The sequence below is a fragment of the Taurulus bubalis genome (genome assembly GCF_910589615.1).
Source record: "Taurulus bubalis genome assembly, chromosome: 20".
Lineage (NCBI taxonomy): Eukaryota > Metazoa > Chordata > Actinopteri > Perciformes > Cottidae > Taurulus > Taurulus bubalis.
Window position 1 is genome coordinate 5589935 of NC_136608.1, and position 10569 is coordinate 5600503.

The 10569-nt window shown below is 42.4% G+C and overlaps 1 protein-coding gene across 1 annotated transcript in view; it reads right to left on the reverse strand.

The window, feature by feature from the left end:
- Positions 1–10569, reverse strand: part of lrmp (lymphoid-restricted membrane protein) — a gene marked incomplete at its 5' end in the record, with an annotated part of 28751 nt that extends 18182 nt beyond the window's left edge. Inside the window, 16 exons of the mRNA XM_079236065.1 lie at positions 317–468; positions 1063–1164; positions 1592–1738; positions 2169–2262; positions 2906–2970; positions 3364–3423; positions 3650–3706; positions 4308–4385; positions 4566–4616; positions 5002–5119; positions 5210–5368; positions 6165–6240; positions 6344–6402; positions 7779–7959; positions 8970–9080; positions 9912–10569. Coding sequence (XP_079092191.1) covers positions 317–468; positions 1063–1164; positions 1592–1738; positions 2169–2262; positions 2906–2970; positions 3364–3423; positions 3650–3706; positions 4308–4385; positions 4566–4616; positions 5002–5119; positions 5210–5368; positions 6165–6240; positions 6344–6402; positions 7779–7959; positions 8970–9080; positions 9912–10569 — 2168 coding nt within the window. The remainder of the gene's footprint in view (positions 1–316; positions 469–1062; positions 1165–1591; positions 1739–2168; positions 2263–2905; positions 2971–3363; positions 3424–3649; positions 3707–4307; positions 4386–4565; positions 4617–5001; positions 5120–5209; positions 5369–6164; positions 6241–6343; positions 6403–7778; positions 7960–8969; positions 9081–9911) is intronic.

Consider the following 10569-nt stretch of genomic DNA (forward strand, 5'->3'; position numbering starts at 1 on the left):
GTCAGTATTGCCTTACTTAGCCAGAAAACAAAGTCTTTAGCTCTGCCCACTTGGGTTTAATTCAACCAATGAGATCACTTCTGCTCAAGAACAACTCCTCCTCAAGGAAAGTTTCCTACCTTATAGTCAAGTTGTCTTTAATTAGCCAACACAAAAGTCTCTGCCGATCGGCTCCCTTTCACATTCCTCTGCTCTCATACTAAATGTTCAAACAACATTTTTTTTGGTTGTTAAATCACTCGCTTCAGCAGCTCACATTTCCGAATGTGCACTCATTTTACCTTCCACACAGAGCAGACAACAAAGCCTCTCTCACCTGACTGAAAGGTGCAGGATCTCGGTGCGGGACCTCCTCATGTTACTGGCCATTTTGATCAGCTCCTTCTCCAGTGAGTCCGTGTACTGGGCCAGCTGGTCTAGGCTGAGGGCCCAGTTGGCCCTTCTCGCGTCCAGCTCGGCCTGCACCGTCTGTGGGACGACAAGGCCGAGGGTCAGCTGCACGCCCTGAATAGCTAGGTGCGTTTCACACCTCCAAAAAGTTCTGACACCAAACCGTAGCAAAATATTTCCAGGTCAGCCGGCACACCCGAGAAACAGAAGAACGACTGGTACAGCTTTGCTCCACTAATGGTTTCCGTCTCATTTTCTGCTGTATGGCAGTACGTGGCTAATGAATGCAGAGTGGCAACAATGCGGGAGGAGGGGGGAGAGAAAGAGAGATACAGAAAGTTGGAGTGAGTGAGGAGGAGGGGAGTGGGTTGTGTTCATGGTACAACACACTGACTAAACAACACTGCTTGGACGGGGCCTGTTGGAGAGTTATATAAGTGAGATATCTCTAGAGAAGAGAGATGGTGGGTGGGAAGGAGAGAACGAGCAGTGATAGATGGAGAAAAAGAAAAATAGTGTAAAAGGTAGAGAGATAGAAATCACATAATTTCAGGATTCATATCTAAAACAGCCCATATGCATGTGCAAACGTATAATATTGCTCACAGGCACCAACTGCAGTGCTCTGAAGCTGCAAGCAGCTTACATCAAGTCTGTGAACATGTATCTGACCTGGAGACTGCTGTCAGTGTTGCCTTCAGGCTGTGCGCGGTCTTCCAGCAAGCCTCTGGCTGTAGACAAGACGGAGTTTGTTTCTTCTGTGAAATCCTTTTTCTAAGAGACAGAAAGAGGAATCGTGTTGTGTCAAAGAAATACTTCAAGATGGAAAGTCAAGAATCGGAAATGTCTCATGCACAACATTGGCAACAGGTTTACACGCATTCATAAACCTGTGACATACTCTTCTAATTGTTCTAAACTCATACGGGAGCTGAGGCAATCTTAAACCGGTAGAAATTTAATACTAATAATACTTCACGATGGCCGTCACCTTTTAATGAACTTCAACGGTTCATCTAGAAAATGAAGACCCACAACTCACTTGGTGGGATTCAAATTAAATTCTTACGGTTAAGTCCTAAAAGTTCCACATTATGGTACAAGAACAAAAGGGATTTCTTTATAGATGCCAACAGTCCTTGAGAGTCACAAAGGTCAATTTTAGTCTAAGTCAGGACTTGCGAACTTAAATCACACTAACCAGTGTATTGATGAGGCTCTTGAACTCCAGAGCCAAGCGTTCAGGGTTGGGTCCCTGCAGCATCAGCAACACTTGCCTGTCCAGCGTCTCATCCAATGAGGAGACACAGCTCATAGTGGTAGACAAATAATCAACTACATTGGAAGCCTGCAAGATTTACACAAACAAACAGGGAATTAAAACACAAGCCATCCCAACTTGTGTTTGGACAGTGCTTTGTAATGTGTGAAATATGTGAGAAGCCCTACAGTTAGTGAACGAAAAATCTTGCCTGTAGGCAAAGAACTTCTCAGAAGTGCGGAGGCAATACATACTGAGATTACATAACATTGCAAAACAAGCTGTGTCTGTTAAAGCGGATGGTCAGTGTGGATAACGCATCTATGTAGGGTCCATTAAAATGTAAAAGTGCATCACTTTGGCTGCTACAAGGAAGTTGACAGAAGCAGCAGCCGCGAATTCTCGGTCAAGAATGAGAATAAATGTCAGAATTAAGAGAAAATGTAAGAAGATGGAACTGTTTTATAAGAGATATGAGAAGTTGAGCAAGTGAAGATAGTAAGGGAGTGCTGCTGACCTCCAGTGGCGACTGTGCCAGAGCCAATTCTGTCTGTAGGGATCCTGAGCTGCTCTGGTTCAACCTGTAGGCCACCGACAGGGACAGGCCAGCCCTGTGAGAGACAGGAGGACAGGTTAGGTGTGAACAGTTATAAACAAAGACATGCATTAGAAAGGGTGGTCATGCACCATTGTTTCACAACGTTACAGACCAGAACCAACAAATACCTTTAAAAAAATAAAAGATACAGCTTGAGGCTTAGAAGGTTTCTCTGTTTCTATAACTGGACAGTCTAAACGGTGGTGGAGGAGGACACTGAAGAAATGATTGTTCATATTGGATAACCCGGACCACCCTCTCCACCTCCGACTGCAGGGACAGCAGAGCACTTTTTCCAGCTCTGCTGTCACAAGGACCGATACAGGAGAACATTCCTGCCCACTGCAATGAGACTTTACAATAAACCAGACAACTATAAACAACCCGTTTGTTTGGCTACATTGTTGCACTATTTTTTTGTTCGTTAATTTAATATTATTCTATTTTATTTGTATAAATTGTGCATTTTTTAATATTGCTTTACCTGCAACTATAAATGCGCCTATAGCGAAACAAATTTCTCCTTGCGGGATAAATAAAGTAACTATCTAGCTGAATTCATAGTTCAATTCATAGAAAAATTGAAGATGGCTAATCTCTACTTGCCCTTAATATTGCCAACCCCTTCACTCCCAGGTTATTCTTGGTTCACTCACCCAGACAGGTATGGGTGCATCATCTGTATCTGGTTCTCCAGCTTGCTCTTGTCTGCTCTCAGAAGCTGGAATCAACAACAGAGAAGTACGTTTGGTAAAAGTGATGACATGACAAAAGTACCTGGATTCAATTTGAATATCACATTTCTGGTATTTTTGCACAAATATTCATATTGAAAATAAAATCCCCACCTAAAGTTCATGGTCAATATTCTAATCCTATTTAAGTGTTATTTTTTTTCTATCTATATGCCTTGTTCTGTGAGTATTGTTTCAATCATTGCAGCACAAAGCAAACCAGAGAATCACAATTTTCTGCAAACTCATTTCAGCAGATATGTGCTGAATTAGAGCCCATGGTTCCACCCACAAGTAGAGAGCATCTACGAGGAATTAGCGGGGGCTGCTGATGCATTGAAACTGAAATAATTATGTGATGTGAAGTTCAACCCACTGACCTCTGTGATGGAGGAGTATTCCTCCACTGTTGACTTCAGCTCTTTTATTTGTCTTATCTTCTGTAAACAAAACCAGTTTGAGTTTTGTAAAGAAACAGAAGAGGATAAGAATCTGCTCCAGTCATCCAGAAATTAAGTAAACAAAAAAACCTAATTGCAACATGATTGGTGGCCGACGTTTACACTGAGCCGGTGTTTTGCTGAATGGATTCAAGGAATATATTTATAGTGATCAAAACTGCCACAAGCAACAGTAAAATGCATAATTAAAACACACGGCACTGACCTCTTGTATCACAGCTTCCTTTTGACTAACGACGGCATCAAGAGTGTGAATTTGCTCCTGAGGGAAGGGAAAGGGAAGTTACAGAAAGCCCTGTGGTCAACACAGTGATCCTAATGTAGCCAAGACAGCTCAATGGGAGCAAGGAAATAGGATTTTTACTATAAAAAAATGCCGGCGGGTGAGGAAGAAAGAATAAGACAATGAAACTGTGCGACAGGAGCATGAAGAGGCCGAGTAGAGATGTAACAATGCACAGTAAAATCCAATTACAATTACGGCCTTGCGGTTGTACGTCTCCACCAACCAGTCAAGTTGCAGTTTACATCCATGTCTGTCCAGAGTCTACTAATAAATTAATAAATAAAAAAATAAAAAAAAATATATATAGTGAAGACTTTCACAGAATTTGATAGGATAGTTTCTTGTTTGGTGACGTTATCACTAAATGTATGACACCAGAGAGAAACATGCAGTGTTCACTTGGAGAACGTGCTCACTTTATAGAGAACAGATGACTGATACAGCGTGGAGGACAACAAGAGGAACAGAAAATTTGAATTTTGAATACGAGGATAATTGATTTGACTTTGTTAAGCTTTGTTGTTCTTGTTCTGCTTTTGTCGGCATAAACATTATAATGGAGAGATAGTAAAAGTACCTGAAGGTCAGTGTTAAGGTCACACAGCTCAGTTATCCTCCTCTGAAGCTCGTCTGTCTCCATGGTGACCTTGAAGTTCTAGGGAGTCATCAGAGGAGTTAGGGCAACTGGTCACATCCTTTTATGTACAAACGTGTAACAATAAACTCTCTGCAAGCGATCTATGAATGGAGTAGCACTACTGATGCCCTTCGTAGTCACTTTATTGATTTTACTGTAAACTCCTCTGACAAACGTTTTCTTTGGACAGTGGAATACCTCTTCCTGAAGAGAAGCAATCTTGGCAATAAGACTCTGGTTCTCCCTCTCCTGAAAAATAAAAGTCATCAATAGCAACTACGGAAATGCATGCTCAATCCTACATGTTCTGCTACCAAAATTCCTCTGCTGTGCCTACGACTCCAGGCCTTGTTCAAAGCGTGCATCATTGCACCATGGGATGGTATACAGACGGTTTAATAACTGTCATACACATGGCTGACATGGCTCCATTTTCCTGCTTTGAAAGGCTAAGTTGAATGACAAGCATGTTCATCCGAATGTAGTCAATAACAGTTGCTGCTTTTACTTTACCGTCTAAAAAAAGAGAAGAAACCCTTGTAACAAATACAGACTTAAGTGTTCTGTATGCACTGAAGCATGCTAGAAGAATGCATGTCATAGATCTTCTTTGTGCTGCCCGAGTTTGACTGACCACATGTTTGCTCTGTGCCGAGGCCCGAGCTCTGTCTTCCTCCGTACAGCTCAGAGTGGACTTCATCTCCTCCACCTCGTCCTTCAGCATCTTCTCCTTCTGGGCCAGCTGCTGGTTACTGTGAGCGAGGACAAGCAGATGGACGTCAACACACCACACAGCGCTGCACTGAATCAGTGCTGCGTATTTGCATGCCAGCGCTGCTTACAGCCTGGCCTGACTGCGTAGCGCCTCATTCTCCTCTGCAAGCTTCTGGTTGCCTTCCTCCATGCCCTCCACCGCCTGCTTCAGCTTCCGAACCTCCTCCAGGAGCTTTTGGTTGCTCATCTGAAGGTCAGCAACACAATACACCAGGTCTGATGTCTCACTGAGGGGAGATAGAAACACACAGGCAGCGGTTAGATTGGGCCACCAAGAGCGGTCTCCTAATAAATGTAAAATGTTACATGACTTTATGAAATAGCTGGGCATCATACAGCAGCAAGATCGATGCCTGCGTCTCCAAACTGTGACGGCACACAGTTTACACGTCACAGCAGCTGGAACTTCATTCACCGAATAGGTCAAAGCTTCATTCATAACGTTCACGTAGGGCTGTTGAAATAAATAAACTAATACTTTTTTTGGTTACGTCTGGGGATATTTGGCTTCATAGATACCAGACGCAACCAAAGTGTTTCAGCTGAAAAAAAAAGAAAAAACTGCACCTTAATGCATTTAACAACAAACAAGTAATTCATTTGTTTTAAAATTGGTCATCTTTGTCATTTAAAAAGACAATGTACTTAAAACTAGCCTAACAATAAAGTGTATTTATAGTCGCACTAAAAATTGGGAAAAATGAAGTAATTTGCAACAAACAACAACAACAACACAGCACATCTTGCTGTTGAGACATCAGTATGTACGCAGGGAAAATTCCTTCGGCGAGACAGTCCCATGTTCACAGTAATAATTTTCCACTTCTGCAAAAAATATTTTCTTTCTTGCTGTGAACAAAAGGGAGGCAGGCACCTGTATTCACTGACATTCAAAACCCAGCCAACCCAACTGGACAAGGTTTATAGAGCAAGGGCAGGCGCGGGTCATACAAATAAAAAGGAATAGTATTGCTTATTTATGTAAAGACATGGACACACACACACACACACACACACACTTACAATTCTGCTCTGGATGCCTCTCCTCCAAAGGCCTCCAAGCTTCCTGAGGTCATATTGAGCAGCATGGACCTCTTGGCTAAAATACACACACAGGATATTTTAGGCTTCATCTAAATCAGATGTGTATACAATACAAGGAAATGAAAAGCAAAGATATTTGTGTTTAACAACACACTCACCAGACAGGCTGTCCCTGAGTTTGACCGAGTCCTGAGTGATTTCATCTGTTATCTCTTCCCTGAGATGCAAGAAAGACATCAACATCAAATTCAAGGAATCACACAATATGTTGCAGGATTTGGCAGTCATGCACTATGCTGTTTATTTTAGACTCCTAAAAACATTTTGAAATATTTGTTGAACTGATTTGGTTCCTGGCACATTGAGAACTAGAAAACAGACAAAGAAAAAAGCTCTCTGCTCCGTCTGAAACTCTTCCTCTACGTGATGGACAAACAGACCCAGGGCGTACTGCAAAAAGCGCTTAATGGTTGGAGCACAGCTGGAGCTCATTTCACAGTTATACTAGTGTGTGGTCAGCTACTACTATTTTTAAGCACGTCTTCACCCACAGTTGATGCAGGGACCCTTTGGTCTTGTCAGTAATCAGATGAATCATCACCAAAATGTGACTTCTATTGTAGCCGCTGCAGCCCCACAATGACTGAAGTCTTCAGCCCACACATCAGGCCAATTGTTAAACACCAGAACACAATGGCTTAGAAGCTTCATCGCAACCAGGTTTGTTAAAATGTGACCACTTCCATGAGAGATAAACCAAAAAATATACACAGAAATATTTTGACTTTGAATTTTAAATCTAGTCATGCAACTACTTTTGATATACACTTGACAGCGCAGAGAGTATGACGCAGAATTTCCTCTGAGAAAAAGAAAAAAAAAATGGAGATGCACACAGCTGAAACTATGTTGGAAACATTCTCACCAGTAAACGCTCATATGATGCATAATCCGCCTACACAAATCTACTTGCATAACTCAAACTGAATATATGAGTCGCTCCTTCCTGAAAGGCTCAAAAGAAAATCACAGGACCGATACAGATGGTGCAAGGCGTCTTTGCCTTTACAGGCCATGTGAAAGCGTTTGGAAACTCTGCAACTATAATACGTAGAATAAAAGAGAAAATTAAACGACTAATTTAGTCATAGTGCAGATCTTGATTAGAACATACGCAAACACAAAAAAGATCGTAAGAATAAAAAAAAAAAAATGTAAATGCAAAAAATAAAAGTGGAATCTGGTCATTATTGAAAAAAAACAAAAAAAAAAACAACATCTGACCATTTGTTCTTCATTCATTTTCACAATAAATGAAACCAAAAACTGTGCAAACTGTTTATTCATCTTTGCCCCTTCTATAAACTCTAAATAGCAGAAACTTTGCCAGTTCTCACACTTTAAAGTACATTTTTTCATAAAGTTATCTTCAACTGTCACACCTACAGTTTAAAAATAGGGACTCTAACCAAAGCTTGACTTTGTTCCCGGATGTTCACTCACCAAATGAACCACACTGAAACTCCCCTTTCTAAACAAAGGATCATATATCTCAGGAATAAAGCCCTTAATTTGACGTCAGCTTTTCAGTACCTGTTGCTGCGGCAGTCATCGATCCACTCCTTCATGACGGCGTGGTACGTGTCCAGGTCAATGGAGACGTCTTTGTGTTCTGGGTCCAGCATGTTGCAAAGGTCCTCTAGTCCGCTGTCCTCTGAGCTGCGACTGGTGGTGTGCCGCAGGAAGTCCACAATGTGGGACACGAACACTCTACCTGAAGGATGACACACGGAGACACTCAAGAAAAGCATCACCTGTCATCATCGCACACTTTCATCCCATTGGATCTGTGATGGCTGATTTATTATAAACGCACTTCTCATCCGGTTTTTTTTTTAGCTTCGTTCAGCTACAGGTGAAGGCAGCAAACCCAGTAACCATAGAGACAGTCAAAATTATGATTAACTTTTTTATTTCAGTCCGTGTCACACATTTCAACGGCGTTATCTTTTTTCAAACAGTAGTCTAAACTGCGGACTAGTTTTGTCTCCTGGCATCTATGAAATCTCAGACATCTCACCAAAACTCCTTCACTGGCAATACTCCATGTACTGTATGTTATACTTTTTTCACAGGTTTACATTATGCTACTATTCCCCAAAACTGGTTCTAATTCATAAACAACAAACTGTAACACAAAGCTAAATTTGACAGAAATGTGCTATACTTTCACAGCAATAGAGATTAAACACATTCAAAATCTAACAAAGTTAAATCATTCTAATCACGGCAGCAACACATTTTAACTTAAAACCTACTACTACTCATTTTATTGCATTGAAGTAGATAGAAACAAATCACCTGATCAGCACAAACGTCAGAAGAGTCTGCAACTCTCAACAATGGTAATCTTCCTGTAAAACGATGCCCCCATCCTCGGTACTTCTATAAAGATATACCTCTGACCGATCCCATACCTCTGCTGCACAAGATGGCTCACTGCATTACAATACTGAAAGAACACTGAACTGATGAGAAAACCTATAAAGGGAAGAGATTGTGTTGCAGATGCTAGGAGGCACGAGAGGAAGACGCAGACAATGCTGATACTGTGCGACTGTTGGGAGCTGAGGGGATTACTTCTGCCTTCTCCACAGAAAAACACACAATAGTACACTCAAAGACAAGTTGTTATGAGTAAATCAGGATGCCGCGTTCAGCTTGCTGGAAGACTGAAACGCTGGACCCAACCATAGGTGAGCGTGTGCGTTAGTGTGAGATTACCTTGGCGCTGGGTGTCGCAGGCATGGAAGATGGTGTCGAGCAGATTCTCCTCACATATCAGGCTGACTTCTGCCATATTTTCCTTCCTGTTTTCAGAGGCCATTGAGGATCCTGAGTATGGACATGGCAACATGAACACCAAACAAAGAGGGTATTGAGTTGCATAGCAAAAAAAAAAAGCACATGATGCATTTTCAGGCAGACTCATTACCAACTGTAAGAGTGCAATGACCACATACTGTCCTTTACAATGTTACACAAATAACTTAGCTAAAGGCTACAACTGAAAGCTAGCCACTGGGGACCCCCTTATTTTTCTTTCTTCTTACCGGCCACTCCCCCGCACACTTCATATCTAAACACTGATGCCACTTAACATACACTTACATTAACGTTATCCGTTTGTCTGAGCACTTTATCTTATACTTGATTTAATACCCATTGCACTGTTGTTGTCGTTGATTGTTTGTCTTGTCTAATGTATGCACCTTCCGCCGAGAAAAATTCCTTGTTTGTGTAAACATTCCTGGCAAATAAAGGGTTTCTGATTCTGATTAACCCTTGTTCTTTCACACATAATGACTTAAAGCAATTTAAAAAAACAACTTTAAAAAGATCTTAATCTGATCCCAGATTTGGCATTGGTCATTTAAAAAGAAAAAAGTTTTCATTTAGGATTATGCAACATGTAGGCATACAACTGAAATAATGTAGGTTTTGATCTAGATATTGACAGAAAGACTTGAAGAAAAGAAAAAAACAAATTTAAACTCTGAATGAAAAATAAAAAGAGCACAAAGCCTGGAGCCTTTGGAAGTTGCTTGCGTTGCCTAGTTGGTGATACAGCCCTACTAGAAAAAGCTTGGAAATTCACATTTGATCTTTTTGTGTTTTCTGCTGCATTACTCGCTGCTACAACAACCTGCAGCCGCTGCTCCCTACCTCCATCTCCCATAGACAGTCTCTTCACCACCAGAGCTGGGTAGGACAGCTCACACTCTGATGAGCTCCCCGTGTCCGCTGAGCAGAGGTTGAAGGTGCTGTGGTTTGGAGTGATCGTACGACTCAGAGGCGTCGTGCTGCCCGGCCTCTCGCTCTCAGGCTGCACCGACTGCGGTCCTCGTGTGAATGTAAAGTAAGGGCTGTCTTTGGACGGGCCCGTTGGCGTCGAGCAATGCCATGTCTTAACTTGTCTTAAATCACTCCCATCAGCACTTTTCCTCTCGCCTAGAGTGCTAGTGATGGTGTATGTGATGTTAGTTGGCGTGGAGGGGTTGTATGCTGGGGTGGAGGGAGTGAGCGGAGGGACAGAGGGACCCAGGCCGCTCCTCTGGGAAGCGGCAGAACCCATCCCTCTGTACTTCCCTTTCCCCTTCCCAGTCTCCCCCTCGTAACTGTGGAGGGTCCCCTTCTTCAGGATGGTTTCCAGGTTGTGCCGGAGGCCACTCTGTGGGCTGTCGTAATTGTTGGACGAGAGTTTTGGGATCTGAAAAGGGGAATTGGGCTTGCGGTCACCACGCCACTGAATGGTCTGCAGCTTGCGGCAGATGCTGTCCACAGGGTTGTGGCGTCGATTGGACTGGGGCGAGCAGTCGTCCAT